Source organism: Raphanus sativus, chromosome 4, assembly GCF_000801105.2.
Source record: "Raphanus sativus cultivar WK10039 chromosome 4, ASM80110v3, whole genome shotgun sequence".
NCBI classification, from domain to species: domain Eukaryota; kingdom Viridiplantae; phylum Streptophyta; class Magnoliopsida; order Brassicales; family Brassicaceae; genus Raphanus; species Raphanus sativus.
This window is the reverse complement of record NC_079514.1, coordinates 7835693-7858835: the sequence shown is the minus strand read 5'-3', so window position 1 is coordinate 7858835 and position 23143 is coordinate 7835693. Positions and strand designations below refer to the sequence as shown.

The 23143-nt window shown below is 38.3% G+C and overlaps 6 protein-coding genes and 1 long non-coding RNA gene across 11 annotated transcripts; 4 read left to right on the top strand and 3 right to left on the bottom strand.

Moving 5' to 3' along the window:
* Positions 1 to 477: 477 nt before the first annotated feature.
* On the top strand, positions 478 to 6064 carry LOC108854646 (uncharacterized). The gene is made up of 10 exons (XM_057006847.1): positions 478 to 2010; positions 2316 to 2853; positions 2997 to 3181; positions 3458 to 3949; positions 4117 to 4208; positions 4306 to 4393; positions 4481 to 4595; positions 4716 to 4848; positions 4944 to 5118; positions 5217 to 6064. The coding sequence occupies exons 1-10, from the start codon at positions 532 to 534 to the stop codon at positions 5913 to 5915; spliced, it is 3996 nt and encodes a 1331-aa protein (XP_056862827.1). The 5' UTR covers positions 478 to 531; the 3' UTR covers positions 5916 to 6064.
* Positions 6065 to 6271: 207 nt separating this feature from the next.
* LOC108855272 (protein pleiotropic regulatory locus 1) lies at positions 6272 to 9899 on the top strand. The gene is made up of 16 exons (XM_018629043.2): positions 6272 to 6483; positions 6576 to 6600; positions 6856 to 6946; positions 7066 to 7147; positions 7260 to 7325; positions 7469 to 7553; positions 7655 to 7747; positions 7920 to 7983; positions 8079 to 8266; positions 8423 to 8506; positions 8611 to 8671; positions 8765 to 8831; positions 8932 to 9009; positions 9125 to 9189; positions 9300 to 9377; positions 9515 to 9899. The coding sequence occupies exons 1-16, from the start codon at positions 6350 to 6352 to the stop codon at positions 9685 to 9687; spliced, it is 1434 nt and encodes a 477-aa protein (XP_018484545.2). The 5' UTR covers positions 6272 to 6349; the 3' UTR covers positions 9688 to 9899.
* Positions 9900 to 10176: 277 nt separating this feature from the next.
* Positions 10177 to 13290, bottom strand: LOC108855273 (bidirectional sugar transporter SWEET17). Its single transcript, XM_018629044.2, has 6 exons — positions 13139 to 13290; positions 12962 to 12998; positions 12632 to 12842; positions 12174 to 12338; positions 10994 to 11113; positions 10177 to 10558 (listed from the first exon to the last, which is right to left on the bottom strand). Exons 1-6 carry the CDS (start codon positions 13170 to 13172, stop codon positions 10409 to 10411), a joined length of 717 nt encoding a protein of 238 aa, XP_018484546.1. The 5' UTR covers positions 13173 to 13290; the 3' UTR covers positions 10177 to 10408.
* A 1921-nt stretch (positions 13291 to 15211) lies between these two features.
* On the top strand, positions 15212 to 16359 carry LOC108854585 (uncharacterized). The gene is made up of 3 exons (XM_018628187.1): positions 15212 to 15475; positions 15564 to 15669; positions 16073 to 16359. Exons 1-3 carry the CDS (start codon positions 15290 to 15292, stop codon positions 16153 to 16155), a joined length of 375 nt encoding a protein of 124 aa, XP_018483689.1. The 5' UTR covers positions 15212 to 15289; the 3' UTR covers positions 16156 to 16359.
* LOC108854583 (uncharacterized) lies at positions 16185 to 18118 on the bottom strand. 2 transcript variants are annotated; one of them, XM_057007634.1, is made up of 4 exons: positions 17227 to 18118; positions 16748 to 16986; positions 16374 to 16638; positions 16185 to 16282 (listed from the first exon to the last, which is right to left on the bottom strand). In XM_057007634.1, the coding sequence occupies exons 1-3, from the start codon at positions 17731 to 17733 to the stop codon at positions 16392 to 16394; spliced, it is 993 nt and encodes a 330-aa protein (XP_056863614.1). In that variant the 5' UTR covers positions 17734 to 18118; the 3' UTR covers positions 16185 to 16282; positions 16374 to 16391. The 2 variants fall into 2 exon arrangements, with proteins under 2 accessions (XP_056863614.1, XP_018483687.1); XM_018628185.2 differs by lacking the exon at positions 16185 to 16282 and having other exon boundaries at positions 16306 to 16638.
* Positions 18119 to 18240: 122 nt separating this feature from the next.
* LOC108854584 (uncharacterized) lies at positions 18241 to 20143 on the bottom strand. Its single transcript, XM_018628186.2, has 8 exons — positions 19813 to 20143; positions 19598 to 19728; positions 19328 to 19405; positions 19190 to 19234; positions 19065 to 19109; positions 18928 to 18979; positions 18754 to 18850; positions 18241 to 18558 (listed from the first exon to the last, which is right to left on the bottom strand). The coding sequence occupies exons 1-8, from the start codon at positions 20102 to 20104 to the stop codon at positions 18393 to 18395; spliced, it is 906 nt and encodes a 301-aa protein (XP_018483688.1). The 5' UTR covers positions 20105 to 20143; the 3' UTR covers positions 18241 to 18392.
* A 309-nt stretch (positions 20144 to 20452) lies between these two features.
* On the top strand, positions 20453 to 22422 carry LOC108854587 (uncharacterized). 4 transcript variants are annotated; one of them, XR_001949929.2, is made up of 7 exons: positions 20465 to 20623; positions 20700 to 20930; positions 21251 to 21392; positions 21602 to 21732; positions 21816 to 21898; positions 21997 to 22121; positions 22202 to 22422. It is a non-coding gene; the product is annotated as an uncharacterized LOC108854587 (long non-coding RNA). The 4 variants fall into 4 exon arrangements; XR_001949927.2 differs by having other exon boundaries at positions 21550 to 21732; XR_001949928.2 differs by having other exon boundaries at positions 20453 to 20596; positions 21251 to 21732.
* The last annotated feature ends 721 nt before the right edge of the window (positions 22423 to 23143 follow it).

Genomic DNA, 23143 nt, shown 5'->3' with positions numbered 1-23143 from the left:
CGTAAGCAGAGAGAGAATAGGATACGCTGTAGGAGAGCAGGAGCAGTTGATTCAATTAATTTTGTCTGATCTAGGGTTACAGACGAATTTGGGTTGGGGAAATTAAAAAATCAGAGAAAGGAAGGATAAGAAGGATTAAGGGAAAACCGAAGAAGAAGCAGTGAATGCAGTGGACTTCATCATCTTCGTCGGTTCTAAGGTTTTTAGAGAAGGAGAGGAGTGGAGCTAGATTTCTGGAAAAAGGAGAAATTGAGAACGACACGACAAAGGAGGGAAGAATAGTAATGCGTGGGTTATCCGGGTTATAATGGGTCGGGTCAAATAGTTAGGTTGGATCTTGTAAATACTTGGTTTCATTAAGGGCAATATCGATTTTCACCACGTTTTTTATTAAAATATAATAAAAGTTATAATATTTTTAATTGGTGGGTTAAATTAGAATGAAGATGGGAGTGAGTGTGGCAATATAGAATAAAGTCCACTATTTACACAAAACCCTAAGAATCCCAATTCCTCTCAGTATCACTCGCCATGGACGATGAGGAGAATCTCTTGCTCGCTAGAATCATCGCAGCAATCGAAGGAGCAGGAACAGGAGACGATGAATCACACTACCACGAACTCGTCGCGGATCTCAAGTCTCTCCTCGAAACAGACGACGACGAACTCCTCAATCGGCTCTACGTCAGCCTCTCCTCCACGGCTTCGTCCTTTCTCCGCTGCTTCTCCGCCGCCATGGACTCTCCGGTCGAATCCGGCCGCCTGGCGATTCTAGCCTCCGAGGCTTATCTCTCCCTGCTTCTTTCCACGAACTGCCCCGTTTTCACTTTCTTCTCTCCCGTCGCGTTTCTCTCTCTGCTCGGATCGGTTCGACGGTACCTCAAACCTCGTCTCCGGGAGGAATCGGGAGCATCGTCTCAGGGGAACAAGAAGAAGAGAGGACGCGGTGGTTCGAGGAAGAACGATAGAAACCTAGGGCGTGGAGATGGGGACGAAACGGAAGAGAGTGGGTTCGATGCGAAGCTGGTGTTCAGAGTGCTCGAGCGTCTAGGCTCGGTTCTAGGTTTTGTTCATTTGGATCGATTTCCCGATAGCTTGAAGTCTCTGGTACAAGCAGTGAGCGAGATTCCTCTGCTAGCGTTGGAGCATTCAGGGGCTTTGAATTACGATCGATTGATGGAAACGTGCGGGAGGATTCTGGGAGGAGTGTTGAGCTCCGATCACGGAGATGTGTCGCTCACCGCCGCTGAGATTTCGAAGTCTTTGACGCCGTTGCTTTTGATGGGGAAGCATCAGGCGAGGAGTTTCGCGTTAGGGTTTGTGTCGAGGAAGATTATGGGTTTGGCTAAAGATAACTCTGAGTTGAAAAAAGTTGTTTGTAATTTGCCTAAGTTTCTGGTTCACAAGGCGCCTGAGAAGGCTGAGCCGCGTGGATTCGCGGTGGAGGCGATACTGGAGATAGTGAAGGCAATGGGGGTTGAGGATCAATTAGAGTTTGTTGAATTTGTGATGAAGATGGGTCAGGGTAAATCTAATTTGAGGATATTGGCTGTTGATCTTATACCTTTGTTGGTGAGTTCATTAGGAAACCCCTTTGGAAGTATTAGTTCAGAGAACGGCGTGGAAGATTCGTGGGGATTGGGTTGTCTTGATGCCTTAGTGCAGCGTTGTTCAGATTCAAGCGCTTTAATTAGAGCTCGAGCTTTGTCCAACTTGGCTCAAGTTGTGGGGTTTTTGTCTGGGGATGAAAGGAGTAGGTCGATCTTGAAACAAGCCCTTGGGTTTACTGGTGGTGAGACTTCAGAGGGAAAAGGTAGAATAACTGACCTTTTGAAGAAGAGATGTGTGGATGAGAAGGCGGCTACCAGGAGAGCAGCTCTTCTTCTAGTTACAAAATTGACATCCCTGTTGGGTGGTTGCTTTGATGTTAGTATTCTAAAAACAATGGGTACATCTTGTTCTGACCCGCTCATAAGTATAAGAAAGGCTGCAATTTCAGCTCTTTCCGAGGTATGTTTTCTACGAGTCAGTGTCTTCTTTCTCCCTTACTGGGTGATACGGGTATGCTTTGTCCTGAATTAGGAGGACCAAATTTGGAGGACCAAAATGTTCTATATGAATGAATGAATGAATGATTGTGCGTCTTAGTCATTTGGATGAATGAGGGAATGTATAACAACTGCTTCATTTGCTAGTACTTAGGTCTTGTCTAACTTTTTCTAAATATAGGTTATATCAGTGACTTGTTCATATGTCTTCCGCTCCCTTTTCTTTATTTGGTAATGTAAATCATTGTCTTTTTCTGTTCGCTGTAGGCCTTCAGAATATGTACAGATGAAATTGTGACCACTGAATGGTTACATTCTGTCCCTCGGATGGTCATGGACAATGAAACTAGCATCCAAGAAGAATGCGAGAATGTCTTTCATGAACTAGTCCTGGAGAGAATATCACGAGCGGGAAATTCCCTTTCTCAAGGCAGTGCTTCTCTCCCAGACAACTGGAACTCTAGCTCAAAAGATCTAGACAGAGACATTGAAGCCTTGTTTCCAGAAGGAGTTTTGGTTCTCCTAAGGGAGCTCTGCAACAGCGAGGTTTCTCCTTGGGTAAAGAAAATATGTGGAAGTTTGGGCAAGAAGAAGCAACTGAAACCAAGAGTTGCCCTTGCGCTGCAGAGCATCATAAAGGAATCTGAATCACTCTGGTTAAACCGTTCAATGCCAATAAATAAATGGACAGCTCCTGCCGGGGCTTGGTTTCTTCTTTCAGAGGTGTCAGTTTATCTTCCAAAGTCTGTCGAATGGGAGTTTCTTCACCATCATTGGCAGTTGCTAGACAAAAATGACTCGCAAGGTTTGCCAGTTTCCATTATACGGCATCTAAACTAACTCGCTTACATCTCTAGTTATTGCTCTTAGTAGTGTGGTTTCAATTGTAACTCCTGCCCTAGGTAAACCAGTTCTTGAATGTGTGTTTTTGATGATGCGGTTTTTCAGAAGGAACAGATGGACAAGGTGATGAAGAGGGTGTAGAGTGTAATTCTTCTACATGGGCTGGGGATCGAGTTTTTCTTTTGCAAACTATCTCCAATGTTTCCCTTCAGCTGCCACCAGAGCCTGCTGCAGATCTGGCCGATAATTTGCTGAAGAAAATCGAAAAGTTTAACCTGCATTCTGCTGAGGTAATCATTGGATTAATAGTTTTTCGATCTCATATATAATATCAAATTTCGAAGGCGTAGCAAGATACTGGCTGTTGTATTGGACGTGTTCCTTCAGATAGATATATTTTTTCCGGTACATCTATGTTAACTGGGACCTGGTTTTGGTGCAACTGTTGAATGCTTGAATCCATTAGATTATATTATTCACTGGTTTGTGAATGGAATATTTTTTCATCGCTAATCCATATATTGTTCATCTGTCTCATGATCTTAGTCAATGCTATTCAATGACAGGTCGATGCACATGTTAAAGCATTAAAAACTTTGTGCGTAAAGAAGGCGTGCATCCCGAAGGACTCGGATGTGCTTGTCAAGAAATGGGTAGACCAAGTTTTATCTAAGGCATCTAAGGTCACTGAGAAATACATCGAGGGAATCTCCAGTAATAATCTTTCTTTCGCCACACCAGCAATGGTTGGAAGTAGGAGAAGCAAGAAACTGGATTCTGTATCCAAGAAGTTATTAAAAGCTATCACAGCAGTATATACCATTGGATCTTGTGTCATTATATATCCTTCAGCTGACACGACCAAAATTGTTCCGTTGTTACATACTGTAATCACTTCAGGAAATTCAGATTCAAAGCTGAAAAACAAATTGCCACAAGCCAATGCTTGCTTGAAGCAAAAAGCTCCTCTTCTCTATAGCCAGTCTTGGTTGACCATGGCGAAGATTTGTTTGGCTGACGGGAAGCTTGCTAAAAGATACATCCCTCTCTTTGCACAGGTATGTCCATTTTGCCTTTGCTGGTTTCCCCGCCTACGTATCATTTCGATTATTTCTGGGAAGTTTATGTTTCAGATTCAGAAAAGAAAAGTCAGTGAATGGCAGCTTCCTTTATCTCTGCCGTTTATTTTAACCTATGTGAACTCATCGATTCCTTACTCTTGCAGGAGCTTGAAAAGAGTGATTCTGCAGCCTTGCGTAACAATCTAGTGGTGGCGATGACCGACTTTTGTGTACACTATACAGCCATGATTGAGTGGTGAATTATTCACAGAACATTAATATTTCATTAGTCTTTTCTCAAATCTTAAAAATACGTAATTGTTACATGACTGATGGTTTGTGTACCCATATAGTTACATACCAAAGATTACTAAACGTCTTCGGGATCCTTGTGAAGTTGTTAGAAGGCAGACATTCATACTTCTCTCAAGGTTATTACAGGTATTGCTATTCTCCACAGATTCCTCACTTTCCGTCGTTGAAAAATCCATGCATGCTATAAGCAGGGTTTTGTTATTTTGATTTTAGAGAGATTATGTGAAGTGGAGAGGAGTTCTTTTCCTTCGCTTCCTTCTATCTCTCGTGGATGAATCTGAAAAGATACGTCGACTTGCTGACTTTTTATTTGGAAACATCCTTAAAGGTATGAAACTCTGTGGGAACAAACATGAAAATCATTGTTTTATACCCTGTTATATTAATTTCTTGCAGATAGACATGATCGGTAGTATTTTGAATAATATTATGCCCATTTTGCTTACAGTCAAGGCACCACTTTTAGCTTACAATAGTTTTGTGGAAGCTATTTATGTGTTAAACGATTGCCACGCCCACAATGGCCACAATAATTCAGATTCTAAGCAATCAAGAACAAAGGATCAAGCTTTTACTATCAGGTACTCGTGTTATACATAGCCTAGTTAATTTTCTATATGTAACTTGTCATTTTGATGATTTAGTGTTTTTCTTTTCTGTTGCAATTGTTTTACAGAGGAAATGATGAAAGAGCTAGGTCTAAAAGAATGCAGATCTACGTTACTCTGCTTAAACAAATGGCTCCAGAACATCTTCTGGCCACATTTGCAAAGTTATGTGCAGAGGTCCTCGCAGCTGCTTCTGATGGAATGCTCAACATAGAAGATGTAACTGGTCAGTCAGTTCTACAGGTAACTTCCAATTTAGCTGAAAGTTGTTGAGCCCTTTCCCTTTCCTGTTGCCATCCTCCATCGATGAGTTCACTTACTGATTTGCTCTCGCGGTGTAGGATGCGTTTCAGATCTTGGCGTGCAAAGAGATCCGTTTATCAGTTTCAAGAGGATCTTCGTCTGAGACAGTGGAGATGGAAGAAGAAGGTGGAGACTCCAACGCGGCGGCTGCCAAAGGAAGAGCCATAACGCAAGCTGTTAGGAAAGGGTTGATTCAGAACACGATTCCAATCTTCATCGAGCTCAAGAGGCTATTGGAGAGCAAGAACAGTCCTCTCACAGGTTCGCTCATGGACTGCCTCCGTGTGCTCCTGAAAGACTACAAGAACGAGATAGAAGAAATGCTCATCGCTGATAAACAGCTTCAGAAAGAGCTGGTTTACGATATGCAGAAGCACGAGGCTGCAAAGGCAAGGTCCATGGCTAACCAAGGGGTTGGCTGCGGGACAAGTCATAGAAGCCGCGAACCAGAGCAACCAACAACAGCAGCAGCAGCAGCAGCGAGGGAGGAGAATGTTAGGGATTCGGGATTGGAATCGAGAGTGGTTTCTGCGGCGGCTGATGCAATGGCGGCTAAAGCGGCAAGGTCGGTACTGAGAGAAGTGAACGGTGGAGCTGCAACGCCGCCTCTGAGCGCAATGAGCGTTCCGAAGCTAAGGTCGAGCCTTGGAGGAGGTAAACAGAGTGGTCGACCATCGGCTGATGTGCTGGAGTCTCTGAGAAGAAGACCAACTTTCATGTCTGATGACGATAACTAAACTGAGAGAGACTCAGGAAATAAATAGCTTTTGTTGCAACTAAACTACTAATGTCTATTGTGTATGTTTGAAAACGAGTGTAAGAACCTGATCTTGTTCTTGTTCCTATCTAGTTAAGCTTGCTTAGGAGAATCCTAATTCTAAAGATTGATCCTTGGGCAAATCAATTCTTCAAATACTATAGGATTTTGAGCCAAAAAAGAAAAATTATTTATGGTTCTCCAAAAAAAAAAATTCCAGTAAAATCTGTTAATTTTATTTTATCGTAGTTTCCGTCGTCAAAATCGTGAAATTGGAGGGTAGATGTGTAAATAAAACAAAAGAGCTCAATATTTATCAATTCTACAAAAAGACAAAACCATTAACAACTTCAGTCTCTCTCGCTATCTCTGGGAAGTCCCTCTCGCTCTCTCTAAACCCTAACCGCGAGAACGATGCCGGGTCCGACGACGGAGGGCGAATCAATAGAACCACAGTCGCTGAAGAAGTTGAGCATCAAATCCCTGAAACGAGCACTTGATCTCTTCTCTCCCGTCCATGGCCAATTCCCTCCTCCTGATGCCGAAGCGTTAGTCCTCCGATCCCCAATTTCTCTTCTCCAATCCTCGATTTATTTATTTTTTAAAAATTATATATAAATTCTTCTTTTCTTCGTTGCAGCAAGAAGATTCGTCTCAGCCATAAGGTAAATTAGAAACCCCCCATATTCTCTTTTGCTTAAAGCTTCCAACTTTATTAGGGTTCTTGATGAGGTTTAGGCAAACTAATTAACATGTTTGATTTTCATAAAGTCTCTGTCTTTCACTGATTAAACTCGAGAGTTTGATATGCTAATGGAACTTAGGTTAAAAGTTTTGTAGTTAAAACTCTTAATTCACTGATCAAACCTAGTTCGGGCTTTGAGTTGCGTGTTGATTTTCTCAGATGTTTTCTTGTGTAGATGAAGGTTGCTTTTGGAGGTGTGGAGCCTGTGAGTCACCCTCCACGTCAACCTGAGCAGACCGGAACCTCAAGTGCTCTTGCTCTCCCAGGTATTGTCTTCATATCACCTGTTTTTCTTATGTTGATGAAAGATTAACAAAAAAAAATAGTTTATTCTCTCTTATTTGATTTTTTTTCTTATTAAAACATTGCTCGATGAGTTCTGCAGGTCCTGAAGGTTCTAAGAGTACCCAAAAGGGTGTGACAGAGAATGCTATTGTTGTTGGTCCAACTTTACAGCCAAAGGGCTTGTAAGTATTTAACCTTTTCTCAGTTTGTTTCGTTGATATGGACGCTAGTTGATGCATATACTTTATATGTCAACGATGCTGATTAATGAAATTTCGATTCTTGAAATTGTAGGAACAGTATTGGTACCTCAGGCAAAAGCACCACCATTATCCCTGCAAATGTATCCTCTTATGAAAGGTATTTTTTTCGTCTTCTTCTTCTCCTTTAATTCTTCTTCATCTTGATTGCAATACATTGAAAGTCTATTAGCTTGTGCCTACACGGCAATTTATCATTCTGAATCTTTTGTTTGTTGTTGTTGTTGTTGTGTCTCTTTACAGGAACTTTTCAACTTCTGCATTAATGGAGAGAATACCGAGTAGATGGCCTCGCCCAGAGTGGCATGCACCATGGAAGAATTACAGGGTAAGATCTTTGGGACAGCACCATTGCTGCATCACACTGATTCTGGCCTTTTGTTGGCTTGAGGAGTTTCTTGACTTGCGTTTAATTATTCGTTTCCACAGGTCATTCAGGGGCACTTGGGTTGGGTCAGATCTGTCGCCTTTGACCCCAGTAATGAATGGTTTTGTACTGGTTCAGCGGATCGTACCATCAAGGTAATAGAGATGTGATTGTTTCTTTAGTATGAATTTTATTTGTCCGTATTTGTTTCTTGTTATACTCATAAATAATGGTACAAGACTTCCATTAGTTACTGGAACATAAGTTGCACCAAATTTAGCGCTTGTAGAAGCATTCCTGATTGATTGCTTTTATTATGTTTACTAGATATGGGATGTAGCAACTGGAGTTCTGAAGCTAACACTTACTGGTCATATCGAGCAAGTACGAGGTTAGCCTCTTAAAACTCTTCCAATTTATATGTTAGATGTCTCCGTGATCACAGTTCTGATCTTCTGCTTCTTCTTTTTTTGGAATTTGTTGCAGGCCTTGCTGTAAGCAATCGACATACATACATGTTCTCTGCTGGTGATGATAAGCAAGTCAAATGCTGGGACCTTGAGCAGAATAAGGTTATCCGGTCTTATCATGGTCACTTGAGTGGAGTCTATTGCTTAGCTCTTCACCCAACTTTGGATGTTTTACTAACCGGAGGGCGAGACTCTGTCTGCAGGGTAAGAAAGTCACTGTAAACATTAATATCCTTTGTTAATTTGCATATATATATATATATATATATATATATATATATTTATTTATGCTTTTTTGAGTTTTGATGCTTGAGGTTTGGTGAACTCGTAGATAAAAAGTCCATGTTTGCTTATATGCAGGTGTGGGATATTCGCACCAAGATGCAAATTTTTGCACTCACAGGACATGAGAGCACCGTTTGTTCTGTCTTCACTCGTCCAATGGTACGTTTCTTGCCATGTGGGAGTTGCTGTTTTGAGTTTCCAACTTTCTTTCAGAACCTCTCTTAATAAAGAACTAGGACTTACTTTGATCTGTGATGTTGCAGGACCCACAAGTTGTAACTGGATCTCATGACACTACTATTAAATTCTGGGACCTTCGATATGGTAATATTTTACCCCCTCCAACCATTGTTGGGACTTTAATTCCATTATTTGGGGATCCTTGCTTATTGGAATTGTGGGATGATTTTTGTGCAGGCAAAACAATGACGACTCTAACACATCATAAGAAATCTGTCAGAGCAATGACCCTTCATCCTAAAGAGTATGTGTAGTTCCACTTAATCTTTCCAACAGAAAAATCATCTAGGCGATTCACGTGAACATTCCTAAATAATATCTCTTATGTTTTCTTTTTTTTTTAGGAATGCATTCGCTTCTGCATCAGCTGACAACACCAAAAAGTTTAGCCTTCCAAAGGGAGAGTTTTGCCACAACATGCTGTAAGTCAGTCTTTACTAGATATCATAGCCCATACTTTGCATTTCTAGTGCTTTTGAAGCAAAGAGTTTTCATTAGAAAGAGTTTTCTTATGTGTTGTCTTTCTTGATGGAACAGCTCGCAGCAGAAAACCATAATTAACGCAATGGCTGTGAACGAGGATGGTGTAATGGTCACTGGAGGTAATAGATTCGTTTCGCAATCCTTTTTTTTTGTGATCGTTTTATACAGCACCTTGCCTTCATTACCATTTTTAACTAAAACTGGTCCTATCTCTATTGTACGAATTAAGGTGATAATGGAAGTTTATGGTTCTGGGACTGGAAGAGTGGCCACAGTTTCCAACAGACAGAAACTATTGTACAACCTGGTACGTAGATCTCTAGCTTGTTTCATGTTCCTTTGAAAGTGTATGATTAAAGCTTCAAAGAATGATATTTAAGGTCTCGAAAGCAATAAAACTATGGATGGGGGTCTTAACTAATGTTATATTTTTGAATATGGCAGGTTCACTGGAGAGTGAAGCGGGTATATACGCAGCGTGTTATGATCAGACAGGTTCGAGATTGGTAACATGTGAGGCGGATAAGACGATAAAGATGTGGAAAGAAGATGAGAATGCAACTCCAGAAACTCACCCTGTCAATTTCAAACCACCCAAGGAGATTAGGCGCTTCTGATAAGCTCACCTCTTTACTATCTGTATCTCAAAAGCTATTGTTGGAGTCTCTCACTATGTCTTCATGATTCTGTTTTCTTGTGGAAGATTATAAGGATGTCCTGTTTTTTTTGGTGAGAACAAAGGGTCATGTACTCGAATTCTCAAGGCATATGTTGCTTTATTCTATTAACACTTTAACAGTAATAGTTCATGTACCATCATTTTTATGTCTATGAATCAGGGACGAAATTTTAAGGCTGTAGGCCATTTATTGAAAGGTTATAACAAAATTAGAGATTATGCACATACAATTTTCTCTACGGCTTTGCTCAGAATCGGACCTGGAAGGAATACTATCATTATAGAGAGAATACATCATACTTCTCTATTCATCTCTTTCTTTATATTGTTTTGAAAAGGAAAAAGAAGAGGGCAATACAATGCCATTATACTATGATGGGCTTAACATAAGCTTCAGCTAAATGTCACTAAGCTACACTATTTGATCTGGCCGACAATCCTCCGATCGATACTATATTAACGTGTATCATTACAAGTACAAGACAAAAAAAGGACACACCAGTTTGATCTAATTTGCTTCAAAAAACAAGACACAAAAAATCGTACACCACAATAATGGCAAAGAAATGATAAAAAGATTTTATTTATAAAAGAAAATCAACACAAACACTCCCCAAAAAACTAAAAGAAAGTATCTTATAATTTTTTATAAAATAGGTTTAAGAAAGGAGAGGGGCACGTGCTGTGAGGCCTTCCTCTTCATCTGCAGCAATCTTACTTGAGCTTAAACCGGCCGGTTTGGCGTTTCTGTAAATTCCATAAAGTATGAGTTGTATTGTCCCAAACACAAACCCCACTCCATTTGGCACCTACTCATTTTCAACCACAGAATTGATTGATTAATTAGTATCATTCTCAACAGCATAATTAAAATAAAATAAAAAAAATCAATCCCTATCCGATAAAATCTCTAGAAGCATTTCTCTGACCACACACTTTTATTGGTGAAAATCTCGCCAACAAAAAAAATCATTTGTATGATGTTGGAGTCTTGGAGTCTAAAATTTGTAAAAATCATTATGCATATTTTCTTCCAGAAGATTTTTTTTGTTCGTTATAAAATGGCATGACAATGACATGAACGGAGATTAAAAAATGACATGAACGGAGTTTAAGTAGGGGTGTCCAAGAAAACGACAAAAATATTTTGGGGTTATTGTTGGAATAGCGAAGAGACAAGGGGTCGTTGAAACAGCTCTATCATGTTTTCATAGATCCGTAAATAGTCAAGTAGAATTACTTACAAGTAGAAAAACGTCGTGTTGGAGTGAAGCATACACTGCCCAGATCGCGCCGTTTAAGAAGAGGAAAAACGACAACCAAAACGGCATGTATTTCACGCTCTTTGTCGTCACTACTGTTTTCTGCAACATTATTAGTTTAAGAAACATTAATAATAAGCCTATCTCTTATATTATATCATATATTTTATTTAAAATTCAAAATGACATCTTATAGCAGATATATTACACCATTATTTATACTTACGTCTTTGTCTGAGATTTGCATAAACAATGGACCCATCAAGTAATTGTTTGCTTTTACTAGCTGGAAAATTTATTAATAGACCTATGTGTGGGGTACATATTGTGACAACTCTGACGTTATATTTTAATTGAAACGTGAAAAATCTAACGACGTGCAAGTTTTAAATAGTTGTTATCTGACTGCGATTTTTCGAAGACGTGTGCTAAAAAATACCACAGGTTGGTATGGTTTTTGAAAATCATGATGATTGCTGCATACGAACGATAAATGACATTTTAGTTCCCCATAAACATCACTAAAATGGCGCAGAAACCTTATTTCTTGAATTCTGCAACATAATGATTCTATCCGCACCAATATTGATTAATACCACCAATTAGAAGTCATAGTCAATGAATAAACTACAAAATCAAAAGAAATCACTATGTTCTTTTTTTTTTTGGAAAAGCTAGAAATCATTATGTTGTTATAGAAAAAATTAGTCTTTTAGACCAAGGTGGATCATTTTTAACTGTGATTAGTGGACGACTAAGCTTGTTTTTGTAATATACTCAATTAAATAAACTTTAAGACCATTTCTAATATATATTCTGTTTTTATATAAAAAATTATACATAGAAACTTTAAAATACAAATAAATTCTGGTCCAATAGATGTTTTTAAAAATAGGCAAGTGTTTTTTCTCTTCTAAGTATAAGTGATGTCTTCTTTGTAATAGTATTTAAATTCAAATATAAAGGTGAACAAGTGGATATGAATGTCAAGAAACCAACATGATTGAATGATGTCTATCTGATATTGACAGAATAAATTTCGAAAATTAGTTTATATAAAGGCCACATTCTTTATTTCAAAACGTGGGTAATATAAAACAGCTATGCTCAATATAATATATAGTGTTTTGGACAGATATGTTAAAGTTACGAATGAACTTACCATAGCAGAAAGAGGAGAACCATACATTACAATGTTGAGGCCAGCACAGATGAACCCCATCGATTGAGAACGCATTTTCTCATCTTGAAACGCACTTCTCGTGGCAGCAATCGCTACTACTGGGAAAAAGACGTTCAACAACGCAACCACTACGATTGTATTTAACTGCGAACCAAAAGAACTTAAATTATATCAACCAAACGATACATATTAGGAAATCAACTTTACAAGTCATTATAGTATTATCTTATAACAAGTGGATCACATATTTTAATCAACTTGACTTTTAAAGAAAATGTGATATAGAAAAAATACGGATAGTCAGATCTGAATCTGAATAATTGCATCAAACAAAAACTTGCAGATTTCAACCAGCTATCATATAAGAAACTCAGGAGATCAAGAAGCACATATATATCAGTCATATCATTTATAAAAGAAATAAAATAAACAAAAACCTTGAGATGTCGAGGGACATAAATGAGAAAAAGCAAGACATAGATGATTTCAACAAGAGAACCAAAGCCATTAACGGTTGAGACAAGATATTCTCCGGGAGTGACGATGCCGTAGTATGTCCATAACGTCGATCCTAACAACGTGCAAATGTACGGCAAGCTTTTGTACTCTTCGGTCGATTTTCGCTTCACTATTTTCCAAAACGTCTCCCTGAACGTTTTGTATATATAATTAGACCGATCCATGAATAATCGAAAAAGAAAACTATATACTATATCTCAGTTTTGCTACTTCTTCCGAAATCTCGAGATGAGAGAAAGAGAGCTTACACTGGTGAGAGGAAGACGAGAAGGGAGATTACATTTCCTGCGTCAAACAAAAGTTACAGGAGCTATGTATGGTTAAGTACTATATATGGTATATAGTTTACCGGCACATGTACGCGTGCACACTCGTGTATATACATGAACAGATATAAGCACGCGTATGAAGAAGGGTTATTTTACCTATGACTCCGATATAGAAACTTGGCTCTGCCATTTCTGGAAGAAAGAGTCTCTGAAGGAAAAAATGAGAATGAGAAAGAGAGATGGGGATGATGAAGCAACTTAATTAGGGGGTAAGCGACCTTTATTTTCATTATTTTTTCTTTTGGGCGGCTTTTATATAGGTTTTAAATTATTATGTACTGGTTCACACTATAATGTAGAGTACTCCATTGTTTAACAAAAGAATATAAATAGTGACGTATATAGATATTATTAAACTGGTGGAAGAATAGAAAAAACTGACGCGTTCTCAAGGTTTATACTCAACGGTTATTGGATTATCCTTAGGAATCTATATGAAAAAAACCCAATGAGTTTTACGCTTTTAATTAGATATGTACATCATACTTACTAGCAAGTAGCAACCGTTGTATTTAATTTTAAGATTAATCTACATACAAGTTGAAAAACCAATTTTGTATCTCTTGTTGAGATTCTTGACTAGGTCAATTTAGTCGCTAATAAACTTCAACCACAACCATCTATACGATTTTGAGGTCATTTTCAAGACTTAAAACAACATAAATAATTTTATCTTCTTTTTAATCCACGCCTATTCAATTTCCATTAAACAGGGATGCGTATCGTATGTGTACACAGAAATAGGGATCAACGAGAGATCAGTGAAAATAGAATCGACATGTGTGACAACATCACGGTCAAGGACCCTTAAGTTGGTGACTGAGACATTTCGTTCACCACCATTTGCATTCATGGAAGATACAATTCACGAACGTCTTAGAGCATTCCCAACACCAATTTATTTTTCCAACAATATTAAATTTTAAATAAAAAATAGAATCATATTCTATTTTTAATTTCATAATAAAGTAACAAAATATGTTTACTAAATGGAATAATGCATTTATTTTTATTCATTGTCCTATTTCACTCAAAAATGAAATAGGATTTGAATAAAACTCGACTTCATTATATAATTATTTTATTTAAAAAAACTAAAGTAATATATTGAAAATAATCTTATTATATAATAGATGTGAAATAAAATCGGCTCAAAATGATAATGTTACTAATCATAAATCATATAGAACTAAAACTTATTCTTTTCCATCAAAATAACTTTTATAATATGCCAGGAAGGTTACTAATCATAAATCATATAAAAATAAATTTTATTCTATTCCACCAAAATATTTTTTATAATATGCCAGTATAAAAGTTACTGGTTTACAATGGTTTAATTTTTTTTCCTGTCAGAAATGCATTTGAAGATAAAACACAATGCTATAATAATGGGCTTGAGACCATCTATCGATTACAAAAACAGCCTCATGAAAGGGGATGGGTTTTCATCCTTTGTTTAAATTTCAATCCAAAGATGATAAAAATGGGCTTTCAGATATGAATACTGAATGAATGCCACTAACAGATTGCAGTGTACCCTGACAAAACGATGCCATAACAAAGTTTAATAGTCTCTGTCTATTTTCTAAAACAGATTATGTTAGAGGAAAAAGAATTGTTTCATAAAAACATTATCTAGTTTTATATAAATTTTATTAGTTAGTTAGAATAATTTATAAATTTAAAAAGCAGTTGGATTTATTAAATTGTATTGGAACTTTTGCGTAACTGGAAATTATTAATTTCTTATACCAAAATATTACTAAGAGCATGATTATTGCTTTTTTTTTGATCAAAAACATGATTATTGTTTGGTCCTTGTGGTTAGTCTCTTAGTATACATATATGCAGTGGCGAAGCTAAGTGGAAGGCAAATGCACCCACAATTTTTTTTAAATTTCAATATTTGTATGTAAAAACATCAAAAATTTGTAAGTTCATATGGTAAAATGTAGTTTGTGCACCCATATTTTCCCACTGTCGATCCCTTTTATATGCATTTTTTATTTTTATTAACAAAGGTGCACCCATGAATTAAATGGGCCGGCTTCGCCCCTGCATATATGTGTGTGTAAAAGTAATTAAGTAGAAATATTTTTTACTGAAGTAGTGACTGAGTGCTGACTAGAGAGACTTTCCACTACACACTCCTCGGCGTCCGTGCTTTTAGCATTTTCTATTTTGAGCTGCAAATCTGATTTCGTGAAAAAAAAAAGAAAAAAGAATCACCGCGGAAGGAAGAGTATGAGTGAGGGGAGTAGGAGGAAGAAGAGTGTGAAGGGAGGAGGCGCACCGGCGCAAACAAATCCGGATGATCGGAGATCTACTACTAATCCGGAAGATGAAGCGGCGGGGAAACGAGGAGCTGTAATAAAGAGTGCGGACATGAAAGAGGATATGCAGAAGGAAGCTATCCACATCGCTATCACCGTACATACATACATTACTTACCCTCTCTCTATCTCTATGTATATGTATACATGTGTCTTAGACATGTCTCTATTTGTGGTGGTGGCAGGCATTTGAGAAGTACAGTGTGGAGAAGGAGGTAGCTGAGAATATTAAGAAGGAGTTTGACAAGATTCATGGTCCTACTTGGCACTGCATCGTTGGCCGCAACTTTGGTTAGTCTTTTTGAATCTTCTTTGGCTCCTTTTTTTTGATTGTGCCTTCTTTCATGATTCTCGACTGGGTTAATAATAGTTTTGGTTGCTTTCTCTTATTCTAACTATAGACTTATGTTGGAAATGTTCTTCTTCTTGCCTTTGAATCGTTTTTTTTTGTGCGCTTAATTGATGAAACTAGTAAATAGTGATTTGTAAGATTGGTGCTGGTACCAACTAGCTAGGTTTTATCCCTTTGAGTCTGCCATATGAAATTTTTGATCTACATCTTACTTAGCTTCATCAAAATTGTTTGAATCTTTATATGATGATGAGTCAGTCCTTTGTGCTTAGTCGAACAATTACATTCCTCTTGTGAATCTTTACTTGTTCCTTAGCCTGTGATGCCTTTTTTGTCCTGCAGGTTCATATGTAACACACGAGACCAACCATTTCGTTTACTTCTACCTCGACCAAAAAGCTGTTCTTCTCTTCAAGTCTGGTTAAACAATTGAAATGACCCAAGATAGCTCATCGTTGCAAAAGATATTTTGTTATGTTCAATCCGCATGTGTTAAACAGGTTTGGATAATAAACCTTGGCTTAAAGTGTCTTCCAGGTACATGTCATGCATCTACAAAAACATTACATAACAGAGGTAACAACGTTTATGCAAATTTCATTTATGTAATTCGAAGAGCATTTTCTTTATCTTTGTGTAATACCTAAATTACAATTTGGGTCTAAAAAGTGCGGAAATAGTCGTGGATGTGTTTACTTATCTCCTCAGGCCTTTCCTCATGGAGAAAATGACCAACGCCTTTAATTACGACAACTTCGTCTAACAACGGTACGTGGCTCTTAAACCGGCCATCGTGGATGTACTTCTTGGTCCCTGGAATGTGATACGTCAAATCTTGGTCTCCGATTATAAACTTAACCGGAACTTTCACCTGAGCGTTTGAGAATGTCCCCATCATCTCCCACGTGCTGCAAAAAGAGCAAAGCAGAAACTGATTCTCATACTTAAAAAAGAAAAACAAAAACAATTCTTGCAAGAGAGTAACGCAATCAGAATTATGTAAGTGAGGAAACATACCGGTCCATGTTTCGGTAGTAGTTAACAGGTCCAGTGAAGCCACTCTTCTCGTACTTGGAAACGTAATACTTAACATCATACTCTGTTAGCCAAGAGGGGAGTGAAACAGGATCATCATAATCATCACAGCTTTTCCCTTTAGGTAAGAGTATAGGACCAGTATCACTATACGTTAAAAACTCCATAAGCGCCCGTTCCGTGCCAACTTTAGCGAACTCCGCCTCTATTTCCCCATACTCCTGCAAAATCCCATTCTTCTGATTACAAACAAACAAAAACAAAAGAAAAACATCTCTTGTCTCGGTCTGAATCTCAAACAAAACCGTCTCGCACCGCGGTAACTAAAATCTCTACATATAAAACTATATATCTATACATTTTTGTTACTATTTTATCCCTCATGTTACCATTGGGACCCTCCGTAGTATCTACTGTTTTATTCAATTAACAGTCTAATTCAAAAGAAACAAACACGGGACCTGAAACCTGCAGATATAGTAGTCATCTCCGTAGAACGATTTAAACATTGGGATCGGTTTCCTCTTGAGGCTCCAAGGCTCGAACACCACGCTCATGTTCACCAGAGCCTTTACCCTGTCCGGTCTGAGTAGACAGAGATGCCACGCGATGATCGCTCCCCAATCGTGCCCCACCACGAACACTCTCTCCCGATCACCTCCCACCACCGCGTCGATCAGTCCGATCAGATCTCCGACCACGTGGAGGCTCGTGTACGCGTCCGCTCTCTCCGGCGCCTCCGTGTCTCCGTATCCGCGCAGGTCGGGAGCGATCGTGCGGTAGCCTAGGGAAGAGAGAGCCGTCATCTGGTGCCGCCACGTGTACCAGAGCTCCGGGAATCCGTGGAGGAAGAGTATCGTCGGAGGAGGTGGAGCTGCTCCGTCGGAGGCGACGGAGGGAGTTTTCTCGGCGAAGTGCATGTTGATTCCGTTGACGTTCACGAATCTGTGGGTGAAAGTGAGATCCATGAAAGGCTGATCAGAACTTCAAAATTGGAGTTATCTTTTAGTAATAAGTAGGAACAGTGTTAGCGATCGAGACCGGTGGGCTATTTCCGGTTCAATCAAGATAATGTCCGAACCGAATTAATTCCGTTATTATTATTTTGTTCAAAGCCAGGTTACAGATTAATCTGTTTGATACATGAAATGCACCATATATAGGGTACAGGTTGAATTCTTTGTGTGTGAAAACAGTTTAATCCGGTTAAAGTAATTCGAGATGGGTTAGTGGGTAGAGCCTCGAATTGTATCGAGGCTTCCAAAAATTGACGGGCAGGCCCAACCGAAGTAAGGCAAGGCCCACTCGCCTTATAGAATAATGTCCGTCAAGTTTTGGAGGCACGATCCGCCGTCTCTAAACGATCATAAGCGAATCATCCTCTTCCTCTGACAGAAACGGGTTAGCTCTTCCAGCCCACACGAATCATCCTTTTATAGCGCAGCGAGAAAGCAACCCTTGCCCATAACTACCGATGTGGGACAGATTAAGTTTACAATCCAAAAACAATAGTGTAGTTTTCACGTTTATTTATTATATCAAACCTTAAACATAAATACCTATCGGTTTATATTTTTATTTTTTGAGTTTGATAGAAGAAGAATAGGTGAAGAAGTCAACTGTTTGATCAACCGCCATATCTGGACTTGAGTGTCTCAGGTGGTTCTTCTTCCATAATCCCAGAACCTTTGCTGCTTAAATACTCTCTTATGGTTGTTCTTCGGTCTCCCAAGAAGGTATGATCCAGAAAGTTATTGTAAGCTTCATCTCCCAAATTCTTAGCTGCCAACACACTGCAACCACAAAAAGCAAAGTTTTGATTTTGGTTTCAGCACCACAGTATATGAAATCATGCATGTTAGTTTTATTTACCCATCAAACTACCAAAATATTTATTCCCAGTTAATTCAAGAAACCAACTTTTAGTGCTCTGTTATCTCTTATTAACAAGTCTGAAATGATATGGGGAGTGAGAAAGTAGAGAGTACCAGTGTCTTAGATAGAGACGACAAGGTAAGATGTCGTCCCGCCATATCTTGTCAATGTTGAATCTTCCATAATGTTGAAAGTATATCTCTTTGTTTCCTGCACAGAACAAGAACAAGGCATATATAGTCCTGCTTTCGCTTTTTGAGATGTGTTTAGATAATAAGACTGAGAACCTTTGCATCTAATCTGGAAAAACTCCTCATCACTGTATCTACCACAAAGTACCTGTTTCATGCCTCAAAAACTCAGACTTTACAAAGAGCATCAAACGAAATAAAACAAAAAGATTTGTTTAGAAATATAGACGAACCGCAGAATGGGTGAAAGGTTTGCCTTGCAATGTTTCAGGAACAACCTATGTTTGAAGAAGAAGAAACATAAGCAAGTGTGACAACAAAAATAAAAGCATATCTTTAAATCAAGTGTGACACTCACAGCAAGAAAACGGAACTCAAGCTCCCTTTGTATAAAAGCAGGAATCTGTTGTGTGTGTTGGAATCGTCAATAAGAGTCATATATATTATATCATCAGAGAATTGAAATCAAATGGTGCTATATTTCTTCAAGTCATACCTCAGATTGATTAATCTCAAAGACACTAACCACAAGGCTCTCTCCTTCACATGGCTCAACACTCAAGCTTGAGAACTCCTGTTTTCATGTATCATCACACAGTTCACAAAACTCAAAAGACTTGTTTTTCACATATGCCTAAGGAAGAATCTCTATTATGCAAAACCCAATACGACTAATTACTCTGTAAATGTCTTTTTTTAACTTTATTCATTACAGAAGAGTGTTTCATTACAGAACATAGATATGCTGTAATAAAAATAAAAAAACCTTAGTTTCGAGATTGGCGATGCCGCGCTCGAAGAAGATGGGAGCGGCGTGGGCGAATACTCGCCGGAAGCCTTGCAGTTTCGCGACTCTGAAATTCTCCAAATCCGGGAAAGTGCTCCTCGCGCTTCTCTCTAACGAGAAACAAAAAGAAGGCAAATCAATCATCAATGTCGATGTTCACGACCGATCATCATACAGCTCTTAAATGTACTCACCTGAGAGAAGAGAGCCGAAGCCAGTGATGGAGATACGATTCTCCGACGACGAGAGAAGCTTCTCGAAATCAGATTCGTCTGCCAGTTCCATCACCTCCGGCGGATCGGGACTGCGGATGTCACGGGACATGGCTTTGATTGATCGCCGGCGATCCTGGTTAAGCTCCGGTCTTCGGGAAAGAGAGAAAGAGGCGGTAGTGATTAGTGGAGGTGAGGCGCGTGTTTTGGACGCGGTAGAGGGAAGCGCGTAGAAGAAAGGTGATGCTGCGAGTGTGAGTGAGAGAACAGTCATTGGAGGAAGAAGACGTGTCAAGTGTGAAGTGGTGAAGGAAAAAACATAAATTATATAACATTTAAGTCCATTAACTATTTATGAAATTAACTATGATTATATACTGCTCTATCGAATCCAAATCAACGGAGAATTTTTAACTGTTGTCTACAATTCCTATGCGAAAATGTCGTGATATGAATTTTGATTAAATACAATTAAGTTGACAACAACAAAAAATCAACTATAATCTATACTATAATGAGAGAGTTGGGGCTCTCCCTTGCCGCCACATCAGCATATTTGTGGGTTCCACCCGCTTTTTTTAAAAAAAATTTAACGAATGGGCTAAACAAATGGGCTAAGACTAAAGGCGTGGGCTTATTGATTTATGGTGTCCTGTGTTTCGTTGAGACGAGATGTAGCTCTTCCATTTCCAAGCGTTTTTGCACTTCTTCTTCTTCACTCCCTGAACCCTCTTCATCATCTCCACGTCCTACCAGGCGATCTAAGGTCAAGATCGATGCAGTTATTGAATCTGTACGTTAGTTCTTATCCGAATCTGAATTTTTTTTTGGTTTCGAATCTGATTTTTGATTTTTTTTTTAAAACCTAGGCGGCGACGGCGGAACCGGTGGGGTCTTCGTCGGTGAGCGAGATCCCGGTTTAGAATCAAGGACCGGTTTCGGATCCTGGATCGGAATCTGGAGAGCCGGAGCTTGGATTCTCTGTCCGCAAGCTATGGATGCGGAGAAGCCTGTTTCAACTGATGTGCCTGTGATGGAGATCTCTCCTGAAGCCGACACAAACCCTGAAGGCGAAATCTTGGTGACACCTACAATAGCAGGTTTGGTGGCATTAAATTTTATTGTGAGTGTTGATAATATTAGTAGCAGAGACTTTTTACAGTTTGACTTCAATGTTTTGTTACTTCTGTGTAACGATTACCTTTTGGACAATATATTTTATATTGTGCTGAGATGATAAGCAACGAATTCACATTGCTTATTAGTGAAGATTAAATGTTCATTAGTCTTTTCGCTTTCCCCTATGAAGCCTTTGTTGTTCAGTAACTTACTCTCTAATTCTGCATATTTGATGAAAGCATCATCACTAAAAAAAACAGACGCCAAATAACTAACATGGCTCTGTTTTTAAATTTGACAGGTTAATTTTCATGTTTTGAGTTAACTTTTGATGTTGAGGATATGCAAGAGTTGAACGTGAAGCATGCAAGACAACAGATGAGTTATTGCAATAAGCTGGCAAAACTTGATGGAGTACTATACCGTGCTTTGACTGGATATAGGTCAGGTTTTTTTCGGAAAGTAAAAAAAAAATTAGTTTGCATCTTGCTAAGGAGTTAACATGATAATCTTTAGCATCTTGGTTAGCTATTATATGTCTTGCGCTGTGTACTGTTAGTAGGAGAGAAACTGACTATTCTCTACGGGTTTGAATGTAAGGATAATGTTTGAGACCAACACACATTTATCTTGGATCACATCTGATTTCTAGGAGGATGCTCATTCTGGTGCTACGTCTCAGTCTATCCTTTCTCACGGATCTCCTGGGTCAGATTTCATATGGAAACCAGTTTCTTATCAACTCATGGCCCTAGAAAATACAAATAAAAAGGGATCTGTCAGGTATATCTCTTCACTCCAGCATTTCCTAAATTAATTAATTCCTCTCCAAAAGGTTCTTAAGTTATCAGTGTCATACATATTAGGGTAAATGACTCTCATCAAGACAACTTGCAGTGATCGTGCCCATACACTTAGCACACAATGGTTAACATCCAAAATTTGACAGGTACCTAACATATTTATCAGCCACTTAGGTTTTTAATAGCCTTGTGTGTAGGTTAATATCTTCCTAAGGTCCTTATCTGAATCCACACTTAAACGCAGGTCTACAACTGTCTGCGTCAATGTTTTTTACGGCCAAGCTAGCCTACTTCACCAAAAATAAGAGTGGACAGGTGTCGAGCCTAAGATTATTCTTGCAATAATCATTAGTTCCAAATTCGTTGGAGGTCAACCCTTCTATTGCCCCTTCTCTTTTTATACGCCTGGAACTACAAACCTTATGATCCTAACTATTACGTACTTGCAGGTCATCTGAATGCAACCTCTTGAACTCATATTTACATTGACAAAGAAAGGCAGTCGAGCCAAAGCTTATATGTTGGCGAATTACGTTTTCAGGGTTTAACAATGGGCAGTTCGTGTAATACTTTTAGTAAAGGTTTGGTATGCTCCAAAAGATAGCATCACCATTAGAATTACCAGAACCTCGACAACACTTAGCAATAATATTTTTAAATTATCACAACATATCTAATTGTCAACAACCCCGTGCTTGCGCGGGGTTTCGTCTCCTAGTTATCATAATATTGAAGTTGTAAAATCATTTTAGCAGAGCAACGGTAATGTTGCTACCACCTTGTTTCTTGTCAGCTACTCCATTAGAAGCAACATTTGGATCTAATCTAAACGAGTTGTGTTTATCTCCAGAAGGCATTGTAATCCACTTCAAAGCTACTTATTTCACCGTTGTTATCCTTTATACCTGAGCAATTGTAATGTTATTGTCTTCTTTTTTTTTTTTTTATCTTGCGTATGACAACAATCCCATTGCACTTTTGGTCAGCTTTCTTAATTCAATCTCCCAACTTTTTATGGACTTGGTTCAATGGCAGTACGCTAGGATATACATCATTATCGAAAGTTATATTGAAGTTTTCCGTTAGGATATACATCCTTATCGGAAATATTTTCTCGTAACTTTTTGTTATTATAAACATGTTTTCTTGTAGTGTAAAAATATTCAATATGGAGATTAATATATATATATATATATATATATATATATATTAATAACTTTTTAGTTTTACATTTTAGTTTTAGAAAATAAATATGATTGATGTAAAGAAATAGAAGTAATGTATAAAATAAAAATAATCAATTTCATGAGTTAACTCATGTTCATTAAAAATTGCTCATATAACTCGTAGTTTAATTAAAGCGCAATCATTAAACTCATTTATTAAATAAA

What these genes read in the sequence shown, in the direction of transcription:
- LOC108854583 (XM_057007634.1), bottom strand. Translation starts at nt 17,733, where the DNA reads ATGGATCTCACTTTCACCCACAGATTCGTGAACGTCAACGGAATCAAC. An exon ending in ACTATATCTGCAGGTTTCAG is followed by an intron (nt 16,987 to 17,226) that starts GTCCCGTGTTTG and finishes GGGATTTTGCAG; the next exon opens with GAGTATGGGGAAATAGAGGC. An exon ending in TACTACCGAAACATGGACCG is followed by an intron (nt 16,639 to 16,747) that starts GTATGTTTCCTC and finishes CTCTTTTTGCAG; the next exon opens with CACGTGGGAGATGATGGGGA.
- LOC108854585 (XM_018628187.1), top strand. Translation starts at nt 15,290, where the DNA reads ATGAGTGAGGGGAGTAGGAGGAAGAAGAGTGTGAAGGGAGGAGGCGCA. An exon ending in CTATCCACATCGCTATCACC is followed by an intron (nt 15,476 to 15,563) that starts GTACATACATAC and finishes TGGTGGTGGCAG; the next exon opens with GCATTTGAGAAGTACAGTGT. An exon ending in CATCGTTGGCCGCAACTTTG is followed by an intron (nt 15,670 to 16,072) that starts GTTAGTCTTTTT and finishes TTTGTCCTGCAG; the next exon opens with GTTCATATGTAACACACGAG.
- LOC108855273 (XM_018629044.2), bottom strand. Translation starts at nt 13,172, where the DNA reads ATGGCAGAGCCAAGTTTCTATATCGGAGTCATAG. An exon ending in CTCGTCTTCCTCTCACCAGT is followed by an intron (nt 12,843 to 12,961) that starts GTAAGCTCTCTT and finishes CAAAACGTTCAG; the next exon opens with GGAGACGTTTTGGAAAATAG. An exon ending in ATGTCCCTCGACATCTCAAG is followed by an intron (nt 12,339 to 12,631) that starts GTTTTTGTTTAT and finishes TTTGGTTCGCAG; the next exon opens with TTAAATACAATCGTAGTGGT.
- LOC108854646 (XM_057006847.1), top strand. Translation starts at nt 532, where the DNA reads ATGGACGATGAGGAGAATCTCTTGCTCGCTAGAATCATCGCAGCAATC. An exon ending in TTCTCTCAAGGTTATTACAG is followed by an intron (nt 4,394 to 4,480) that starts GTATTGCTATTC and finishes TTTTGATTTTAG; the next exon opens with AGAGATTATGTGAAGTGGAG. An exon ending in GATCAAGCTTTTACTATCAG is followed by an intron (nt 4,849 to 4,943) that starts GTACTCGTGTTA and finishes ATTGTTTTACAG; the next exon opens with AGGAAATGATGAAAGAGCTA.
- LOC108855272 (XM_018629043.2), top strand. Translation starts at nt 6,350, where the DNA reads ATGCCGGGTCCGACGACGGAGGGCGAATCAATAGAACCACAGTCGCTG. An exon ending in ACTTTACAGCCAAAGGGCTT is followed by an intron (nt 7,148 to 7,259) that starts GTAAGTATTTAA and finishes TTGAAATTGTAG; the next exon opens with GAACAGTATTGGTACCTCAG. An exon ending in TGGTGTAATGGTCACTGGAG is followed by an intron (nt 9,190 to 9,299) that starts GTAATAGATTCG and finishes GTACGAATTAAG; the next exon opens with GTGATAATGGAAGTTTATGG.
- LOC108854584 (XM_018628186.2), bottom strand. Translation starts at nt 20,104, where the DNA reads ATGACTGTTCTCTCACTCACACTCGCAGCATCACCTTTCTTCTACGCG. An exon ending in TCGCCAATCTCGAAACTAAG is followed by an intron (nt 19,406 to 19,597) that starts GTTTTTTTATTT and finishes ACATGAAAACAG; the next exon opens with GAGTTCTCAAGCTTGAGTGT. An exon ending in CGTCTCTATCTAAGACACTG is followed by an intron (nt 18,559 to 18,753) that starts GTACTCTCTACT and finishes TTGTGGTTGCAG; the next exon opens with TGTGTTGGCAGCTAAGAATT.